This window comes from Rattus norvegicus, chromosome X (assembly GCF_036323735.1).
Source record: "Rattus norvegicus strain BN/NHsdMcwi chromosome X, GRCr8, whole genome shotgun sequence".
Classification (NCBI taxonomy): Eukaryota; Metazoa; Chordata; class Mammalia; order Rodentia; family Muridae; genus Rattus; species Rattus norvegicus.
The window spans coordinates 125,954,478-125,976,941 of record NC_086039.1 but is presented as its reverse complement, the minus strand read 5'-3'; the positions used below and the strand labels follow the sequence as shown (position 1 = coordinate 125,976,941).

The window sequence follows — 22,464 nt, the reverse complement described above, 5'->3', positions numbered from 1 at the left end:
GAAGTAAATGGCACCAATCTGTTATATATGTACTTTATATAGGCCTCATTACAACCATAAGGCCAAGAGACATGCAAGTGTAAATCCTACCACACTTCATAAACATTGTTTACATAAACTGAAGGTCTATGCAAGTGTATTTCAAGCCAAGTCAACATCACTATTCTTTCAATGACTACAATCATTGGCATTTTATTACTATTTCCAATAATGAACATCTTATTAAAGGTAGAATACTGGGCTGGTGAGATGGCTCTATGCGTAAAGGTTTAACACCAAGCCTAAACACCTGACTGTATTTGATCCCCGGACAAACTGTGGAGATAATCAATCTCTGATCTCTTCTCATGTGCCCACGAACATCAATTTTTTAGAGGACAGAGTGCACACTTAGATTACAGTAATAGTGCAGAGGTAACTTTCTGTCCATAGGGAAATCAAATTCATTATTTGACTTGTTTTACTGTGATAGTCATTTTATTGCCATGATCAAAGAACCAACCTGAGATATTTAAGATAAAACTGCAGGTGATAGCCAAGAGTCAAAAAAGTAATGAGTCAAAACACACTACATAAAATTCCTTAAACAGAGGACAGTATGAAAAAGAACAAAGGATCTACAAAGGACCAGAAAACAAAAAGATGACAGTACCAAGTCCTCATCTACCAATAATTACATTGATTACAAATGCATCACATTTGACACAGAGAAGTTTAATAGATTTTTAAAAATCCGAATATACTGCCTGTGGTGGTCTAAATGAGACAGGCTCTTATAGTTCCCTAGTTGGTAAACTGTTTGGGAAGGATTAGGAGGTACGGCCTTTACAAAGGAGTTGTGTCACTGGAAGTGGTCTTTGAGGTTTCAAAAGCCCATGCCATTTCCACATCTCTTTGCTTCATACTACGTGTTGACCAAGATGTAAGCTCATAGTTACTGCTCCAATGTCATGCCTGTCTGCCTGCTGTCCACCATGATGGTCATGGACTACTCTCTGAAACTGTAAGCCCCCTAAACTCTTCTATAAGTTGCCTAACTATGACATTTCCTATAAATGACTCACTTCACCTACAGTGAAGGACATAAACAGACTGAAAGTGAAGGGATGGAAAAGATATTCCATGTAAATGGAAACCTGAATGGTGTACTTTCACCATGTAGAATAGGCTTCTATGAATTAAGAACAAAGGAGGTTTACATATTACATATAATACATTTTATATAATGTATAATTTATATAATAAAAATAACATCATTGCAATAAACCACATCCCATAATGTGAACTTGGAAGCATTTCTTCTCGAAATCAGGACGAGATAGGGATATCTATTCCCACCACTTGTATTCAACAGAGTTCTGAAAGTCCCAGCCACAGCAATTGGTAGGAAGAAAAACAAAGGTGTCCTAATTTTAAAGAAAAAAGTTCAACCATCACTACACAAAGGTTTTTCTAGAGAAAACCTTTTGGAGCTATTAAACAAATCCAGTAAAGTTCTAAGAGACAGCAAACTTAAAAAGAGTAAAGAAATAATACTAATTTACACTGGCTTATAAACATAACTAAGAGCCAGGGAGACAGCAGGTAAAGGGTTTTCTTTGTAATCTTGAGTTCAATCACCAGAACCCACAGTGGGAGGAGAGAACCAACTCCAACAAATTATTTTCTGACCTCCACACATCTCCTGTGGCACTTAGGTACCCAATTATATTCTTTCATACCCTCCCTTCCAAAGCCTCACAACCTACACTCCACACACAATAATTTAATTTAGTAAATACTAAGGAACACATTTAACCAAAGAGGTAAAAAATATTTGCATATCAAAAGCTATACAAGACTTTGTAACCACAGATGAAGCATTAATATTATTTAAATGCTCATATAGCCCCAAAGCAACAACATAATCCATATTAAAATGCTCAGGACATTTTTCACAGAGGTGAGTGAAGCAATTCTGATATTTATATGGAATTATAAGAGACAGTAATCAAAATAACAGAATACAAGAATAAAAGCAGAATGGAACAGAATGGAGAGGCAGAAATAGCTGCACACTTTTATGGTTGATGTCCAAGAAAGAACAATGAGAAAGGAGTCATTTCAGTAAACAATGTTGGAAAAACTGGATATTCATTCACCTGAAGATGAATCTAAACCCTAAACTTATTATATAAAAGATAAATTTATATACAGGACCAGAGAGATGTCTCAGTGGGTCAAGAGTTTGGCTACTTTTCTAAAAGACCCCAGTTCAACTCCTACTACACAACACGGAAGCTCACATATATCTCTAACTCCTGTCCTAGGATCCAATGCCCTCTTCTGGACTCAGTGGTGCACACACATGCTAGCAAAACACCCATATACATATAAAAATAAAGTTAGATAAATTTTAAATAAGTAAATGTACATTGGATTAGAATTTAAAGACCAAAAACCACAGGAGAAAAACCTCCAGGATAATTGTCTGGGCATATGACCTAAAGAATATAATAAATAAAACTAGCAGTGGTGCCACACATCTTTAAATTGGGTCTTTGAGGTTGAAACCAGGATAGCCAGGACTAGACAGAGAAAACCAATCTCAAAACAAACAGACAGACAGACACAGAGATAAATAGAAAGAAAAATAGGGCAATAAAAAAACCCAGGGAAGAAAATATTCATAAATTACACATTGCCCTTAATATTTAAAATATAGAAGAAATTCACAGAGGTAGACAGCAGAAAAATCAAATAACTTGATCTTAAAAATAGGCAAAAGGCTTAATGACACACAAATTGCCAAGAAGTCTTAGTCGGTGCTCAGTATCACTAAGTCATTAGTAAATTCATTGAACATGTTGTGGATGGCCCTAAAAAAACTTAGACCTACTATTAGGATTCATCCCTCTTGCTACTTGTAAGAGCATACAGGAGGACATTATTTCAAGTGACATGAGCCCAAGCACAGAAGAGACAGTATCTCTTATGTAGCATCTAAAAGAATCAAACTCTTGAGAAGCCAAGAGGTGATTCCCAGAGGCTGGGGAGGAACAGTTTGAAAAAACAATAGCTAAATACCGGTTGCAAATATAACATGCTGTCTGTTCAAATAACAATGTGTATTGTTGAAAACACATCAAGTGATTTTCAAGTATTCTCATAGCAAAAGTAATAACCCTGTTTGGCTTACAAATTCCACAATGTATGAACACTTCAACACATCAAGATGTATGTAATAAGCCAACTGACCTCCTAATGATTAGATATGATGTTGACAAGGATGTTGTAGAACACAGGGAGCAAGAAACCTTTTGTCTCCCGAGTCCTGGGCATGCTTCACCGTGATATCTTTTAAGAATTTGAATAGCAGAAACCTGTAAGACTCAAGTAATTAGTTGGGCATGTTTTGATTTCTAAAATGTAGAAGGTACTGTGTAGGGAACTCTAGCCTCCTGTCTTATCCTACCCACACTTAGGTTTTACACACAGGAGGTGCACTTGTGCTGTCCTCTTGACTTGAAGATTCTCCGCCTTAGTTAACGTCACTCCCATTTCATTTGGCCCACCTGTTCATTTTAAAGATGCAACTTAAATAGCAGCTTTTCTTGTTCATAATTAGTAAAAAGTAGGAGCAAGTTGTATATGCATCTAGTGAATTAATAAACTGTTCTTTATGGTTACAATAGAATATAACCTAGAAAAAGAATGAACATTTCACATATAAAACATGTATAAATATCAGAAATATTCCAAGCTAATAATTTTATACATAAAGACAACACTGGATGGCTTCATGCATATGACATTCTAAGACAATCTGTGATGAAGAGAAACGATAAAAGGATGGACACAGACTGGCTGTAGACTACACAGGATCTGAGTCAAGAGGTATGCTCAGAGTCTTTAATGACTGCTGTTCAATACTTAAGCATTAGTTGAAAACAGCAGATATGATCCTATTTGCATATTTATCACATATAATTTGCCAAATAAAAAGATTGAGAATTAAGTCCTTAAAGATGTGTAGGCTGCAGTAAGGTAGGAAGTATGCCTATGCTTGCCATTCGCCTTGAAACACAGAGGCAGCTTTCTTAGGCAAGATAAGGCTGATCCCAAGTACAAAAGGTGTTAACCATTAATTTGTTCTGACTTCATGGTGTATGGTAATTTTTTCATGTAAAATGTTAAAGGAGACTTACCTGCCTAACAAAAAAAAAGCCTTCTGAGCAAATCTACTACTATGAGAGCCTCTCATACCACCTTGCAAAATATACTCGGTCCAGCTTGTGAAAAGTGTTGCATGTATTCTATGTCCTAGGAACTATATAAAATGTCAAAAACAATGTCCATCTTTCACTTGGCTCATTTATTTTGTTGCATCATTACAACTGACAGAATAATCTATCTGACCTAGTACACACCCATAGGAATTCTTACAAATTTAGTACACGTATTCACATATGCGTGCATCCATATACATATGTGGCAATCAGAGGATATCTTTGCAGGAATTTATTCTAGCTACCATGTGAGTTAAGATCAAAGCTAGGTTATCAGGCTTGGCAGTAAAGGCCTTTTACCTGCTAAGCCCTTGTTGGCCTACCCTATGAACTTTTTCTGAGTTCCCTTTGTGGAAGGACATTGAAGAAATTTATCTTAAATTATCCAACATCCCAACTTTTAAAACTGTAAGTACACCTTTTAAAAGGTTCAGAGCTCACATTTAACTTGTATGTTACAGAAACCTACTAAATAGCATATTATCCACACCACTCAATTTTTAGATTCAAGTGGATTGCTTAAAGAAGAAGCATGCCACAAGGAATACTATGCCATTTTACCTTTTTGTAAATTTTGAGCTTTGGTAGTCTTTGTATACTCCTGGTTAGCCTGGAACCTGCTATGTGGGCCAGGCTACCCTTGAACTTGCACTAATCCTCTTGCCTCAGCATGTGGAGTGCTTGGATTCGAAGTAGGCATGAGCCAACACACCTGGTTGCAATACATTTCTCAGTATCACAGTTTGTAGGACACAGCATAGCGTGACAGTCTAGGTCTGAAGACCAGCCCCTCACTGATTACCCATTCATCTTTGTGTAAGCTTTGCTAACTTTTCTGTGACTTGTTTTCTTCACTTCCTGGTGATCTGTGAAAATAAGGGAGTGGGGATAGATAATAGCAGGTCTCATGTCATGAAGGTTTGTGTGCACTACTTAAAACAATGGCTGCCAGCAATACTGCCTACCATCCTGTAAGTTTAGTTCAGAACTACTGATGACCAAAAGACTCCTTGCACAATTTACAAAATCAAAATAAACAATGTACACCAATAGTAGTAGCTTTTTAAAAGTGCAATGCAAATTTTATCTCACGGGAGACAAATGTTGGCTTTCACACATCATGAGCCCATTATCCAAAATAGATTTCCTTAAATCAGAACTCCTTGCTAGATTTTTGCCCTAGCACTTAGTTCAAACTTAATGATTGTCTTTTTTACACTGAACTGTGATAGAAAAACTTTTTCTCACATCTGACACAGTAGGCATTCAAATTTATCCTAAATGAACAAGGTAGACATTTCAAAGTGTATTTAATCTATACCAGATGAAAATGAAAGCAGTAAGGGCTACAGGTTTCTATTCTAAACAACCCAACTAGGGATTTAGTCACATTAAAAATATATGTGATTTATTAAAAATATAAACTGGTGGTTTGTTCTATAAATAATCCCACTCAAACACATTAAAGTGTGATAATAAATATAATTCATAAAGCATTTAGAACCACCCTCCCCTTTTGATTACAAGAGATAAAGCATACAACATACCGTAGGTTTATTTTTATTCAAAAAGTTACTGTCTCAAGACATAAATACAAATCAGCAAACAGTACAATTAGGACAATAGAATGTGGAGGACAACAGGTTAGAGTAATAGAGAAAACATTTTAGCTGGTTCAAAACAAAGCTGGAAGAACTGCTTTCACAAAGAAATACTCCTTTCAAGAGTGAGAAAAAAATCAACTTAGGTTTCAAATCATATATACAGTCCTCTCAGCAGTTGTAGGAAATGCAGTGGTGTGTAAAAGAACATATGCAATACGTTTGCACATAACAATGTTTGTTGATGGAAAGTATGTTAGACAGGTCTGGTTTTATTTGTTAACCATGAATTAATAAAATAAATGTATTTTGTGGTCTTTCATTTAACCTATGGTTTTTTGGCTACCACAGCCCAATGCTTGTTGATTTCCTGACTTGAAAAACCAGAAACCTTTTGGTATTCACACATCTGAAGATATTCTTGTATTGCAAGCATATTAAGGCATGGAATGATTAAAATAATATACCTCAAGAACTGAGAGACGACTGACAAAAGATAGATATACATGTAATATAAGTTAATATTTTGTTTTAAACGATGTCTAGCTGCCTAAGCCTCGCAAAATGAGTTGATGTCAAAATGGCAAGTGGCCACTTTCTGTTTTAAACTAATTCACTTGTGAAAGGACATAAAATGAAGTTTAAAGCTTAGCTTTCAAAGAATATTATGGGTTATGAATTCTATTATCCCATCTAATTTACATACAGAGGAAATGTACTGTAACCTGTTAGAAGTATCTTTAACCTGAAGACTGCTTGCAAAGACAGATAGATAAAACAATATAAAATACAAATTTAAAAATCATTTTAAAGCATGAACAGTCATGCTTTTCTATTTTTAAACATTGTTAAACTTTCAATATATTTCTGAAACCTCATAATTTTAAGTTGGAATTTAAAAGTAAGAAAAAACTAAACAAACTGCGCAATTATAAAATCAGCACCAATTTATATATATATATAATTTTATTTAAAATTTAGATCCCTATTCCCACACTCTAATAAGCTGTATAATTTTTGTTTAAATTTTCTGCAAACATACTACAATAAGCTTCTTTATTTGGAGACAAAATACAGTGGCACTACTGGAAGGAACATCACAACGTTACGTTTTATCTTAAAGGACAAGCAAACTTTCGGGCTGCTGTGGGATAAGCGTGTTCGAGACTGGTTACCTTCTGGCAGTTCACTGCATCTGGATATTTCTGAAAAGTATACAGAAGCTCTTGGATTTTAAAAATATCTTAAAATACATTTTAGATGAAAAAATTGTAAAAGTTCTGCTTATAAGTTTAACTTTTTTCCACAATTACAACATTTAAAACAAAGGTTTGTTGATTGATGTTTTAAGCATTTAAATTTAGAATGCTAAAAACAATTCTATCCTACAATTTCAGGGTCAGGGAATAAATCCATCCTTAACTTTTGTTTCATGGATGTAAACAGAAATCCAGCAGAGGTCATCATTATTTAGTACAACCAGTAAATAAATGTGAGAAGATTCTTATCTGTACCAAATACTTCTTCAGATTGTTATATTTTTTTTTAAAAAAGCATGAAATAATTCCTTTAAAAGCCAACTAACAGCGCATAAATAAAATATTTACTTTCTAAGAAAAACTGTAGCTTATCATCAAATTGTTTACTTGTCCTTTATTTTTTCAGGCAAACAAAACTGCCCCTCAATGCACTTCATCTTGGTAAGCATAAGCATGTTATATTCTCCTTAGAGAAAAATCTGTACAGAATTTCACTGTATCTACCACACTTTATTTTAAAATTTCCTCTTCCACTTAGAAAATGACTTCATCACAGATTTAATGTGTACTGGTATTAAAACATTGACACGCCAAGAACCTAATGAGAGAGGGAAAAAAAATCTTGTTAAAATAGTCATTCATTTCTTAATAAAAATCTGTAAATATTATAATATCTTATCACTGTTATGCTAAGATATTAATAAAACCACTCTGAAAACATCTCTTCAGACATATATATATATATATATATAAAAATAAAGTGATCATTAATCAATAATAAAATAGCAGTGGCATTCATTACGATGTCAACTGACTCATAAACATAACTAAAAGTAGGGACTCTGGTGTAATTGTTACACAATCCCCTAAGTCCTGAAGTGAACATTTGTTGAACAACAAATGTAGTAGTTCCCAGTATATTCTTCTAGCATGGGTTCAATGGGAAGAATTTAAGAAAAATCTCATGACCTTAGCCATCTGTACCCTCGAGTAGATGGTTTTTGAATAAGCATCTATCTGAACATGAGAAAAAAAGAACAATGCAGCTACAGAAAAAAATAAAAAGCTTTCTTTAGAAAATCTGGTCTTAGTTAATGAACAGAAATACACTTTTTAAGAAGCACCTAAGGTGAAATTTGAGAGAAATGAGTGGTGCTCATTCTTATACATTCTAGTTGGAGAAGGATTGGTAGGCAAACTCTGATAACAACTTGTCACTAATACAAAATGACTCTACCCTTTTCACTCAAGCAGCACATAACTTTGACTGTATATATTATGTTAAATATTTCATTTAAAATTCTAGCACTTATTAGACCAGTTAAGCAAAACTTTAGGCTACGGTAAATGAGCAAGGGCGGTTAGCAAAGCCAGAAGAAACTGAAATTGAGTTCACTAAAGGCTTAGACTTCTCACTTCAATGGAAGTCAGACTCTCATGAATTGTTTTCAACTCAAGGAACTGTTTATTCTTGGACAAGGAAAATTTGTGGACTGTTGTAGTGAATTATCAAGTGCTTGCACTGCCTAGGAACGAAAACAAAAAGGAGTTGCACATTCTCCGTTCATGACAACTCCCACACTCCTCACCCCTTGTCCTTCTGGTTTCTCTAAGAAGTCTTAAGGTTCTGTTAGAGTCCAGAGTTAGGAGTTACTATATTTCCATTAAAGAGGCCTAGATGAGGTTTAAAGGTTTCTTCTAGTCAAAATATTTTATAACTTTGAATAAGTACAGTTCCAATTACTAATAAAAAAGGTAAAGCATTTGTCTGAGTACTGTGCCTGCATGTATAGATATACATCGCATGAAGGCAAATGTTTATGGAGGTCAACTTTCCTGGAACTAGAGTTACAGGCAATTGTTGGCTACCACAAGTGAGCCGGGAATGGAACCAAGGACCTCTGGAAGAATGGCAAGTGCTCTTACCCACTGAGGCATCTCACCAACTACACTAGTCAATTCTGGATGTAGAGTATGCTACCAAGAATGATCTTAGGTGTTTTTCAAATACAGTGCTTAATCAGGAAGCAACTGAACACCTGACATTCATGTGTTTTGTACACAGTGATTACACCCAGACATCATTAGAATATTAAATTAGTTGTGGTACATTGAGCACTTTCCTAATTTTATGCTGCAGATAGTTTGAGAAGTTTGACATAAGTAACACTAATGACAATGTTATCTGAGTTACCAAATTAGACCTACTTTTGATGTCAACATTAATAAACACTCAAACATGTACTTCAAAGTACCAAAATTAAGCTTTGGAGTGTTATACAAACACCAACAGGAAATGACCATATCATAGGTCAATTTTCTTTCTCTATACTATTAAACTAGAATCCTATGTGTATATAATTCCAAGTATAATTGCTAGACAATGTGAAAATCATAATGTAAAAGATAGTTAGGAATTGTTTAGTTGTAACCTGATGTATCTATACTAAGTGCTTTGAGTTACTTTGAATTAGAGAATCTGAGAAGTGGGCATTAAGGAATTCAAATTCTAGTTTTACTATTTTGATGACATTTATCATAGTTTGGATTATAATGTATTTATTGTACGAAGACAATTTTTGTATTCAGTATCTTCTATTGATTCTGTTTCTTGTGTTATGATTGAGATACTATGAACTAGATAGATATTACTTCAAGTCATGGAAATTTAAAATTAACAGTCAAAGACTTCTAAAGGTAACAAATCATTAAAGATTACCGAGCAGTCAGTTATGTGACTGCTGCCATCATGTGGTAATACTATAAAATTACATATATCCATGTGTTCATTTCCTTATTTTATTAGCACAGGCATCTAAAACATTACCTAATCAAAAACGGCTATTATTTACTCTCGATATTCACTATACATTAGAATGTGATGAAGCTGTAGTAATAAATATTGGGGACCTATTTCTTTTTACATCATCAAGCTATAGTTTTCTCTACATGTGAAATGTCAAAATCTGTAGAAATAGTTTCTATAGGTGTTTCATTATTTTTAGGACTCTGGTGAAAATCATTTTGTCATGAAGGAAACTAATATGTAAGGTCATGGCACTAGATAAATACATTAAAAATATGGAAAGCTCTAGTTGCCACATTTTAAGTGTAGTTTCTCTTTTCAACTTCCTAATTATATTTCTTGGAATTTCATACAAATAACATCTTATTTTGGTTTTTGTTAAGTAGATATGACAGTAACAGTGATCAAATTAATTCTTTAATGCTTTTAAATACCACATAATTAAATATAGAATTGAACCATAGGATTATGGGTAAGTTAGGTTGTCTCTTGCTATACAGCCATGTACTGAAAAGAAAGGTCCACAACCTGAAGTATTAATAGCACTTGTTAGAGATGCATAACCTCAGGCCACCCAGCAGACCTAAAAATCTAGTTGTATTTTTAAAAGATCTCTGGCTGACACAGCTGCACATCAGAATTGATAATGAATGAATTTAAAAGGATCTCTCCTAAAGGGCTGAGAACACAGCTCTGTGACAAGGCTTGTGTGTGAGCCATCTTCAATTCCCAGCACCATAAACTTAATTGGATGCTCTGTGGGTAAGAAACTCTGTAAAGCTGTTTTGTTATTCAAGCAGTTATTACTGTATTATATGATATGGTTTGTGAAAACATTTCCCAGATCTGTCTAAAGGGCAAGGAAATGGGTATGTAGAAGATAACACTAATTACCCAAGTTAGCCATAGGAAGGAAGCAGCATGACTGGATAAACAAAAAAGTGAGATGGGAAGATATGCAAATTATTTGACTAAACAAAATAATTATAACATTAGGCATAAGTTGAACAAAATCACCACTGCTTCACAGACTGCAGGCTATCAGGGACAACTGTATATAACCTATCTTATTATAGCAGTGTTCATTACCAAAATGAAAGTATGTATGAAGATCTAGAGAGTTCAAAAATAGTATCTCAACCTCACACTTCTTTACTAAACCCTAAGGTATTTATTTTTCCTTTGAGACTGTAGTGAACGTTGGCCTGGATCTCATGATTCTCTGTCAGTTTCCAAAGTGCAGCAATTACTAGTGTGTGCTACTACTCTTGGTCCTATGTTTTCAGTTTCTACCATGACTTTATGTAATATTTATTCCCCTACTTATCCTGCCCATCTAGAAATGCCAAAGAATTCTTGCTGAGATATAATCTGGATTCGTGTCATCCCTTATTTGAAAACCCTCAACAGATAATCCAAACTACAGGAAAGGTCTAAATGCTTAACATTCAAATTCCAGGTAGTTGGGAATTTCAAAGTACGTTTAACCTTTTATTACTATTGCATCAGGTCACTGCCTAAAGTTTTGATTTAAAAATCTTGGGGCATATTTAAATTAAACCTACTGATTCATCCATAATTGAAGCAGGATCAAAGAAATCAGGCTTCAGTTCTGTTCTCTCTCTTCTATTCTTTGATGGTGGCTAAGAAAAAAAAAAGAAAGTTGATTTTTTTTACAATCATAAGCCAGATAGTAAATAAGAATATTCATATAAATGTTATTAGTTCTGAGTAGTCCATGCGATTTTCAAGTATACCTGAAAATACTTCAATCATTGCTTGCCAACATCCCATCTTCCCCCAAAATCAGAATGATTGTAAGCACAAAAAATTTCATTAGTAGAAAAAGACTTAAAAGTAAAACAGGAACCTATTTTTCACTTTAGTGTAAAAACATCACTTTTCTAATATCATTTTCCTGAAGGACTTGAAATTATTTTAAAGAGAAATAGCATTTCCTTCAGGAATACCAAGCAGCACACTAAATACAAAAGCCACAGGGATTAGGCTTGTTATGTTCACCTCTACCAACTTTAGGATTTCTCCTCCTTGGATGAGTTTGTAGGTTTTAATGTCCTCTATCATTACAGTCTATCTCACAAAGTTAAATGAGATTATTGCTAAAATGAAATATGTATGTGCATACTGTATGAGCGCTAATAATAAATTACTTTAAGAAAAACAAAAATGGGGGTGGCACATATCTTTAGTCCTGGCACTTGGGAGGCAGAGGTAGATGGACCTCTGGGTTCAAAGCCAGCCTGATCTAAACAGTTCAAGAACAGCCAAGGCTGCACAGAGAAACCCTGCCGCCTCAAAACAAAAAACAAAACAAATAAAGGAAAAGAAAAAAATATTTTATTTTCCTTCTCAGGATTCGAGTAATTTTACTTTACATCCAACAAGAAAGTCTGCCTCAACAAAAGGTTTCTATTATGTAAAAAATACTCTATTTGACAATGAAAATTTAGAAACGGGTGTGATACTTAATATACTTAACTTTTAAAAACTTAGAATATAAACATTGAGTATTATTTGATTTTTTATAGCCTAAGTTCTTTATAATTCTATATATTACTAAATTAACTATAGAATTTTAATTATTTCAAAAAACTTTTCTTGCCTTCAAAAACTGAACTTTTGCTCAACTTTGCAAGCAAGATAATAATATGCTTTGGGACCATTTAAAACAATTATTGGTTTGTTTGTTTGTTTGTTCTGGAGACAGGGTTTCTCTGTAAATCAGTGTGGCCTTGAACTCAGATTCACCACTGGCCTCTGCCTTTCTAGTGCTGGAATGAAAAGTATGAGCCACCAGCCCAGCTGAGACAATTTCAAAATCAACCTGTTTCACTGCGGTGTATTCAGCCTGTTTAAGAAAAGAATGTAATCAATATTACTGGACCCTGGGCTTCCTATGTAATCAGTGTTTTACAAGCTAACCTAAACACCTAACTTTGTCTTAACTTTAATCTTAAACTACATACATAAACTGATCCAGAATTTTGTGTGCGTGCGTGCGTGCGTGCGTGCGTGCGTGCGTGCGTGCGTGCGTGTGTCAGGGGGGAGGGAGGGACCAGCTACTGGGTTGAACAATACTATACTAACAAAACAATACTACTTCTGGATGTTTCTTACCAGGTCTATATCCATGGTGTCAAAGTCCATTCCCTCATTAAGATCCTCAATCCTTCCTTCTGAGGACATCATAACATCTTCAACAATCGGCTCTTCGTCATCCTCCATTATGCTTGTACCACGCTGACTAGAGAAATATAAAACAAGGTAAAGATCTGAACCAAGGCATGACTATTAATATATAGGTAGTAAGTAAGTATGTAGCTTTGTATATTCAAGTATAATGGAAAATGATGGAATTAAAGGTCAGGGAGAATGATAAGGCACTGATCATGTCATCAATGGTGTCAAAATCCCAATGTTCACTTGTTTTAAAATGCTAAGGATTTATGTTTATTCTATATTACTTAGATACATTTAGTTTGATAATTCTGATATGCCATATACAATGATCAATGACAAATTTCCACATATGAACATAGCAGATACCTCAAATCCTTTTTTGAAAAGTAGGCAGGGTACAAATTAATAAACATAAACAGACCAAAGAAATGACATTTTCTGAATGCATAGATTCTGATTACACCTAATGCTAATCATTAGTAACCCATTCATTCAGTGACAAATTGTATACGAGCCATACATACATTCACCCACACCTTCCCACAAGAACTACACCATGACAGGCTTCTATAGTGTCTATGGAGGAAGAAGTGAGTAAAACATGATTCTTGCCCTCGAGGAGCTTACAATATACTATGGTGAAACAGATAAAACCAGTACAGTATATGCATCAAATGCTCTGAGAGTATACTAAAATAATTATTCTGTCTCATATAAAAATTAACACTTCATGCTTAAAAGCTAAAACTCAAAGCCATGAAACTATATAAAAATGAAAAAATAACATCAAGGTCAAAGCCGCATTTTTTCACATAATTACAAGGAAAATAAACTAAATTCACAAATTAGCTCAAATCAGCATAAAGTAGGCAGCCCAAAGGTGAATTTGCATGTGACTTCTTGCTTTCCAGTTTGGCTGACATTACCGTCTTTTCTTTTGCAAAGATCCCATAGATCCCAAAAGCAACTCACCAAAATCTAAGTTATTTAATTAATTATTTTCAATGTATACAATACTATGGTAGAGCACAATATCTGATCCAGGCTTTCTGAACAGATATGATAATGCCAGGCATAATAGTTCTGGATAATAAAAGACAATTTTATTACATTTTTGTGGAAGTAAAAGTAAAGGCAATCTGTGTGTTCTGAAGATCATATAATCAAAAACCAGAAATCCAGTCTGTATTTCTTTTACATTACACTGATGGCATTTGTGATAGAAACTATGAAAGAAAATATAATTCATAAGCTATTTTAGTACAGGGTAGGTATCATTAATGAAAGAAGATTGGTAAAGCAAAAGTATTTAAAAGTTTTAGGCAATCAACCATTTATGGTACAACTACCAAAAGAGTCCTCTGGTGATAGTTGTTTATCTCAGGCAATCGTTTTTAGTTGTCTGAAGGAGGTTGTGCATAATCAAGAACCAATCCAAATTGCAAACAATAAGAAAAATGAAAACAGTACTGAATAGTGAGACATTCTAGACATCAAAGACCTTGAACACTGGAACCAAGTTTTAAGAGGACAAATATAAACAAAGTAGTTACATGGTAGGATTCTGAACTATTTGGATGGTGTTTAACTGGAAGCTAAAAAAATGGTTGTATGATCAAGCATGAAATAAAATGTAAAATAAGGAAAATATGACAAGAGAAACAAGACAGAAGCAAGTGCTGGTGTAGCTAGATGATGGTCCCAGGAGACAAACTGGAATGGCACATACTTAGTGACTGAATAAGAGTGTCTAGAGACTACTGCAGAGACAACCAGAAGAGTATTCATATGCCACCATTTATGTGGTAAATGATCATTTAAGAAGAATGTGAATTCTTAGTCAACAATGTAAAACAAAATATAAAATTTAAGAGAGGTAACAATCACTATCCCAAGTTTTAAAAAATACATTATGTTACAATGCTTTCAAACTTAAAATAATTCAAATAACATTTTGCCATGTATATAAGGCATGATTTCAAGTCTACTTATCAGCAATTTCACTTAGAGTCACAGCTAATTAGGATTTCTGAAATGTTTATCATGTTCCCATCCAGAATCCAGGAAAAACAAAGGAAGAAGAGTTTTAGGCATTGAACAGTTCCTCACTCCATGAACATCTGCTTAGTGCTTTCTGTGTCAGCTCTAACAATGACATCCTTGCCCTTAAGGAGCTCACAGTCTAGAGACATGGACAAAATTGCAATACACAAATAATTACAATACAATATGGCAAAGGCTGTAAGAAATGCAAATATACAGGGTTATAGGATCACAGAAGATTACAATTTCACTTACGGTGACACTTGAACCTGCTTTCACCATGAATTTACTAGTATTCAGGTAATGAGACGTGATATACTAAAATGGAGTCAGGGGCATATTTTGAAAGATCTTGCATGCCATGAACTAGGTATAGAAACTGAACTTTGTCCAGCAGGCAATGGCGAGCCATGGAAAAGTTCTAAGTAAGAAAGTTACATGGTAAGATTTTCATCCTGAAATTATCATTCTTGATGGTAGTGTGAATGATGGAGTGGTGGAAAGTGTGAAGGGAGAGGTTTGGTGAGCAGATCAATGGGGGGTTTGAGGGAGGAGAACCAGTTAGAAAGCTCATTACGCTAGTTCAGGTGAGAGATGAGGACCTGAGCTACGGTGGGACATAATTAAGATGGAACACAAATGTATTTTTAATTCTGTGTACCAAAATAAACAAGGATTCATATTTATACTTTTCCAACAGATCAATTTAAGACTGATTGGTCCTTTGGCTAACTAGTTAATATATGAATGACTTAAAACATTTTACTTTTCTGTTGGAAAGACCAAAATCTTGTTCCTTGATTATTTCAGCGTAGTTACTCCTGAGAGTTTGCTGAAATTGTAGGTCCGGCACACATTAGAGTATGTTAACATGAATTAGTGAACTTCCTAGACTCAGACAATAAGGCACTCTCACTTACATGGCATGCTGAAGATTAGTTCGCAGTTTAACATAGCTCATTGCTGCTCTCTCCTGCTGTTGCCTTGCTTCCTCTTGTTGTCTTTGAGCTAACATCCATGTTACCTGCGTGCTTCAAGGAGAATTTTATTCTTCTTTTAACTTAACTTTTTTCTATGTAATTGATAAAGTTCTAGTAAAGGAAATGATTAAATGTACTTACTTGTAATCCAGAGGAGTTTGATGGTGTTCTGTCTGCATCGGATAGACACTCATGAAGCTATCTTCAGGCCGTAACCTTTTCGGTTCTCTCATAATAGTGGAGGTGAGCTGCGGTGTCTGCATCATAACAGGGGTGTGCAGTGTCTGCTCTCTGCTCAACCACATACTGTCACTGCTACTGCTTTCTTCAGCTAAAAGAGAAAATCACAACCATGACGTCTGCTTTACTACTTAGAACTTACCCAGAGTGTAATATGACCCATTGAAAACAACAAACATCTCGTTGTTTCCACATAGTAGTGTTGGAAACTGGATCCCACCCTGGCCTTACAGTCTGTTTATGAGAAAAGAAGGAGAAAACAATTACAACACTCTATGGTACTAGGAGAAATGGATATAGACGGCAGGGGAGTAGTGACAGAGACAGATACAGCTACCCAGAAACGCGGGGTAACAAGCATTTTTGATGCTTGAGCACTGATACATGAAACAGTCATGCTACTCTATTGATATATCTGACTTACAGAATGACAATTTCTTACGGTTCAAATTACTAGCTGGATTCTATGGAAATGGGAAGAGTCCAAGAATAGGCAAAGACTGGATAAAGAAGCAGGAATCAGTATGTAGCCAGGTACACGTGGGAGTTAGGCTGCAAAACTCGGGACAAGATGGGAATATAAGTTGAAAGCCAGCTGGAGCACAAGTGAGATTTTTGTTTCAAAGGCCAATGCAAACAAGCAAAGAACTACTATGTGGAACATATTGAGATCTAGACTAAGGTGACAAACTTGCTAACAATTTGAAGAAAGGGAAACCATTTAGTGAGTTTCATGTTTTAGTCCATGTGGATGGAGTACTTAAGACCAGGAATGCTAATAAGTAACAGGCCACATGGAAGAGTAAGTAAGTAACAGGCCACAAGGCTCAGAGAAAGCCAATCCAGTACTAGGAATGGAATTAGGAGGGCTGGTTTTTAGCCTATAGGATGTGAATGGTTGAGCTGGCCTTAAGACCCTAACGCCAAAGTAAACATATGTACATTAAGAAATGGATTATTAAAGTCATACCTGTAGAACCTACCCCATCAAACATACACGATAGCCCTAACATTACAAATAAATTCTTATGTCAGTGTCACTACGTTAATAGTAAGTTAAAATTAGTTACTATGAATTTGAAGGAAAACTATTTTTTAAAAGAATTATTTATTTTATGTATATCTGCACTGTCGCTGTCTTCAGACACACCAGAAGAGGGCATCAGATCCCATTACAGATGGTTGTGAGCCACCATGTGGTTGCTGGGAATTGAACTCAGGAGCTTTGGGAGAACAGTCAGTGCTCTTAACCGCTGAGCCATCTCTCCAGTCTAGAAAACTATTTTTTACAAGACTGTGTATATGTCTGCACTCATTACATGTATATGCACACAGTTTTAAGGAAAACTTTTGAGGGTGAATGTGCTCATACCCAAGTGATCAAGGGCTTTGACATAAACTGCACACTTTACAATATAGTAAAACTATTATTTATAGTTCTATATGCTCATGGTCATTTTCCACTGACTAGCACTTATCCATTACATGAATTTACTAATGGCAATTTATATAGCTCTAATCCAAATACCTAAAAAGAACACTTACGTTTTCTGTAAAAAAATTCTAATTTAATATTCTACTTGTAAGATACTATATAAATGCCAAAGATATTTTATAAATATCAATATCTAAATTGTTGCTAAGAATATAAAGGAGAGATATGCAGAAAATTTAACTATTTAAAGAAAAAAAACTTTCAAGATTTATAATCATATATAAGAAGCATCCTTTTAATTTGATAATTTTTCTATTAAAATGATATTTCTTAGTTTCTTATAAACAAGCATATCCCATTTAAGATTTTTTTGCTCGATTACAATAACAGTGGAACTTTAGAGCCAAGTCTAAAGCTTGATGTGTTATATGGTTATAATTAGACAAAAGATGCTGAAACTACACAGCAATCAAGTTTTAGGACTACAACTTGATAAATTATGCGGTGATTTAAAACTGATCACAAATTCCATTGATACTCATTACATTAAGATGCAGCGAACTGAGCTAGGCAACGTGGTTATACTTCTCTAGTCCTGTATCTTAGAAAAGTGGGCAAAAAATTCTTAAGTTCAACCTTGGGATATATGAGATTCTGTCTTACAAAGAACAAAATAAAAAATGAGGTAAAGGACTATATCTTGTCACCTAAAATCTATTGATTTCTTAGCCAATAGAATATTATAGACGTTATAGCACGCTGGTCTGCAGGCCAAGACCTCACGTCAGTAATCCTCGCATCCTGTCTTTTAGAGTAGTAAGTCTTGGAGCTTCTGAGTGATACGCTGATTACAAAGGGTCCTGAGAGACAATCCAGGTGAAGTCAGATATGTAATGTAAGTAAAGTCACTTCTAGACAAATGCAGCAACCAGCATTCAGGAGTTTCTATGTTAGATACCATAGTCATACCATGCTCTAAGTCTTAAAAGTGGTATTTCTCAGCAATAACTGCCACAGATTTTTGACAACTAAAATATTTAAGAGCTACTGAGAAAAGGAAAAATTTCCCTAGGCCCACAGAATTACTTTTGGGATGCTAGGAGCGCAATACCACAAAACATAATGCATTCTACATATGAGAAAAAACAACTTAATTTCTGTTACATACTTCACAATTAGTTCATTATTACTGAATGAAATTCAGAGGTTAAGGCTTTTAAAAATATTTTGATATAACAAAATGATATTGGAACAATTTTCATATGCAAGAACAGTGATTAAAATATTTATTTATTTTATGTATGTGAGTGCTCTATCTGCATGTCAGAAGAGGACATCAGATCCCATTACAGACGGTTGTGAGCCACCATGTGGGTGCTGGGAATTGAACTCAGGACCTCTGGAAGAGCAGTCAGTGCTCTTAACTTCTGAACTATCTCTCTAGTCCCCAGAATAGTGATAAAAATGTAACCATCTGTCTGCACTGCTTTTCATGTGAAAAGGGAAAATGTGCCTTAAAGAGTTGACAGAACTGACTCGTGCATGTAAAATGGTTAACAGAACATTTATGCACAATTGATAAGTTGTGTAAACTATTACTGAGTATCACATATCTCATGAGAAGCGAGGTGAATCTTAATGGCCATTCAGGTGGTCAACAGCAAGAATAAACTAATTGCTTCCTTACGGAGTGCTAGTTGCATGCCTTCAAGCACTTTCCGTTTCCCTGTAGATGGTTTTGATTTTTTACTCCGTACAGTTGATCCCCGACTGCTCATTCCACTAATGACTGACATGGTGTCATCATCACCACCAGCTAGCAAAGAATTTCGGTAAGACATCAGAGGAAGCCATACATCTTCTCTTCGGAGTGACATCTGAAAGGTCATGAACTTTTCCAAATAAACATACCTTAAAAAGAAGTAGAAAGCATTAGCTTTTAATGCACAGAGCTGCTATTCAAACAAGGTTATAAAAACATGAGCCTAATGCTTCACTACTTATGCTCAGACTCAGCAGCAAAATGAAGGGAAAATGTCTACTCAAACCTCACACTGAATGAAATAATCAAATAGTCTTCTAGCTTAATATTTGTTGATCATCTTGCTATACCTTTGGTACAGACAATAGGTATATAAGTTCCCTAGATATAAAAGTTCACCTTGGTGGAAAATATGTATCTATCTCAATTTTAATAAAAAATTCTGATATCACAATGTAACTAACATTCACATGATTACTATGTGCTAAGCATTTTTCTCAAGACATTTTAACTAATCTTATAGTTAGTAAGGAAAACATTCCATTTTAGATGAAATATAGACGTAAGATAAATTAATGTACCTATAATCATAAAAATGACAGGATCATCATGATTTGGATCTTAACGTGTGACACTAGCAGTTAAAGTCAAGTAAGTACACTGTACAATTCCAATACATAATTCCAATTAATTTAGATTTCTCAGCATAAGAAAGGTCACTTTGAAAAACATACTGCTTCGTGGTAACTGTTCAATCCATCTTTTTATTTACAATATACTTCTGCCATCCTTAAAACTATAGTACTCTTCACTGTAGCCTATAAATGGGCTACCAGTCTGGAAACCAATACCAGTCTGAGATAAGACTCAATATTTGAGCCAAAATAGACAAACTGGTAGAAAAACTAGAGTTCTGGGGCTGGGGATTTAGCTCAGTGGTAGAGCGCTTACCTAGGAAGCGCAAGGCCCTGGGTTCGGTCCCCAGCTCCGGAAAAAAAAAAAAAAAAAAAAAAAGAAAAAAAAGAAAAAAAAAACTAGAGTTCTGTGTCACTATGTCACTTAAGAGAATATTAACAATAAGAAGACTCCAGGACATGGCTCAGTGGGTTAAGGTCTGCAATTATGTATAGCTGAGTTGAAATGTCCCAGCACTCACTCACATATAAAGCCAGTACTGGGGAGTAGAGTCGGATAGATAATTAGAGGTTGGTTGACAACAGGGCTGAGAGACCATGTCTCAGAGAAGAAATGCAGTGGTCTAGACACCCAGTAGACTGCTCTGGCCACCACACATGTCTGCACACTCATGTACATGCACCACAAACAATAAAAAATTCTCCTCACAAACAAAAAAAACCAAACAAGTAAATAAGTAGCCTTCATGGAAGCAATTCTTTCTCTGCTTCTCTAGCCCTGGGCTTCTACTAAACTGATTGTTTTTTATTTATACACCAGATGTACACATTTTCAAAATATTAACATACTGTTGTCTGCTGTAAATATCATAGTGTAGTTTTACACTTTTCTATTTGAACTCAGTATTATACTTTTTAAATCCACCAATGTTGACAATATTCCATAACCTGGGTCATGTTGGTGTACATTCTAGGAAAGAGTTTATTTTGACATTTTCCATATTCAAACATTGTAACATTCACTGTTCTTTAATAGTTCTTATTGTATGTATGATTATAAGATTTTATAGTATATTTATTCATGTGAATGATGAAGTGACTGGGCTTAAAAATAGAAAGATACTTAAACTTTACTAAGTAATGTCAGATAGTTCCAAAACTAATCAAGTATCAATTTATGTGACCAATAATATATATAATGCTCTACATCTTTGAAACTATTAATGCTATCAGATTTAGTATTGTCCATCTGTTATATAAGAAATGGCACTGTTTAATCTGTATTTCTCTGATTAATGGTCTAAGAATTTTGCTTTATGGCAAAGACTAGAGCTGGCAAAATGGCACAGGGTTATAAGAAGATATTAACTGTGATGTTTCTAACTTTCTCCCCTCTTATACCTCAAAGAGCTGGGGTAGGGGAGAGAGGGTGGGCCTAGAAAGTCTCTCTTATGAGTCACCATTTTAGAAAATTATTTCAGAAAAATTTTCTGTTTAAATGTTAAATTATGGAAAGAAACCGTTAAAGAAAAGACAATTTTGCTTTGCAGTACAACCACATTTTAAGATAAAAACTAACTTGGGCGAGCCTCATGGGATTTTCAAAATTACCATCCATTAAAGGTTACTACTGTATTACTTGGGCTACTACAACTATTCAACAAAGAACTTAAAAAGCACTGAGCACACCGAAACAATACAGGGGTGGAAGTCACAATACTAAAGCTCAGTATTGTACAAAGAATAGTTATAAGGCTGAAAATGATTAAAACTGATGACGCGAAGAAAGTCTTATAAATTAATATAATGCTATAGATATATGTCAGAACAAAAATGAAGTAAAACAAATGTTTTTCAGCATTTCAAAATGAAGTTAAGCTGGACATTTCTACCAAATACATACACTGTTCTTTTATCTTGTCGGAGCAGTTTAGAAGAAAATTCACTGAGAATATCAAGAAATGCCAAATTTAAAGGTGGATGGCTCTCCCCTTGTGGATTAGGCTCCTTAAAAGCAAATTCTATGCCATCTCTGTAGAGGAAATAAAATACATAAATAAATATTACGTTTACTAATGAAAAATACACTTAATATAAAATTAAGAATATTATCAAATCATTCTAACACAAAATAACTCACAGACAAACATACACACCAGCACTAGCTAGCCATCAGCTAAATGTGGTTTGTTTTAATCTACATTCTCTTTTGACCTATTTTCGTAACATAGTCA

General features: G+C 34.6%; 1 protein-coding gene across 12 annotated transcripts in view; it reads right to left on the bottom strand.

The window, feature by feature from the left end:
• Positions 1-5,732: 5,732 nt before the first annotated feature.
• Stag2 (STAG2 cohesin complex component) overlaps positions 5,733-22,464 on the bottom strand; it is a 131,550-nt gene continuing 114,818 nt past the window's right edge. For 6 of the 12 annotated variants that reach the window (XM_008773521.4, XM_039099694.2, XM_017602032.3 and 3 more), the window contains 7 exons: positions 22,134-22,262; positions 19,521-19,744; positions 16,300-16,489; positions 16,099-16,209; positions 13,073-13,199; positions 11,500-11,577; positions 5,813-7,726 (listed from right to left, as the gene is read on the bottom strand). In XM_008773521.4, coding sequence (XP_008771743.1) covers positions 7,703-7,726; positions 11,500-11,577; positions 13,073-13,199; positions 16,099-16,209; positions 16,300-16,489; positions 19,521-19,744; positions 22,134-22,262 — 883 coding nt within the window. In that variant the 3' untranslated portion in view covers positions 5,813-7,702. Of the gene's footprint in view, positions 7,727-11,499; positions 11,578-13,072; positions 13,200-16,098; positions 16,210-16,299; positions 16,490-19,520; positions 19,745-22,133; positions 22,263-22,464 lie in introns of all 12 variants that reach the window. The other 6 variants (XM_063279980.1, XM_063279976.1, XM_063279977.1 and 3 more) reach the window with 2 other exon arrangements.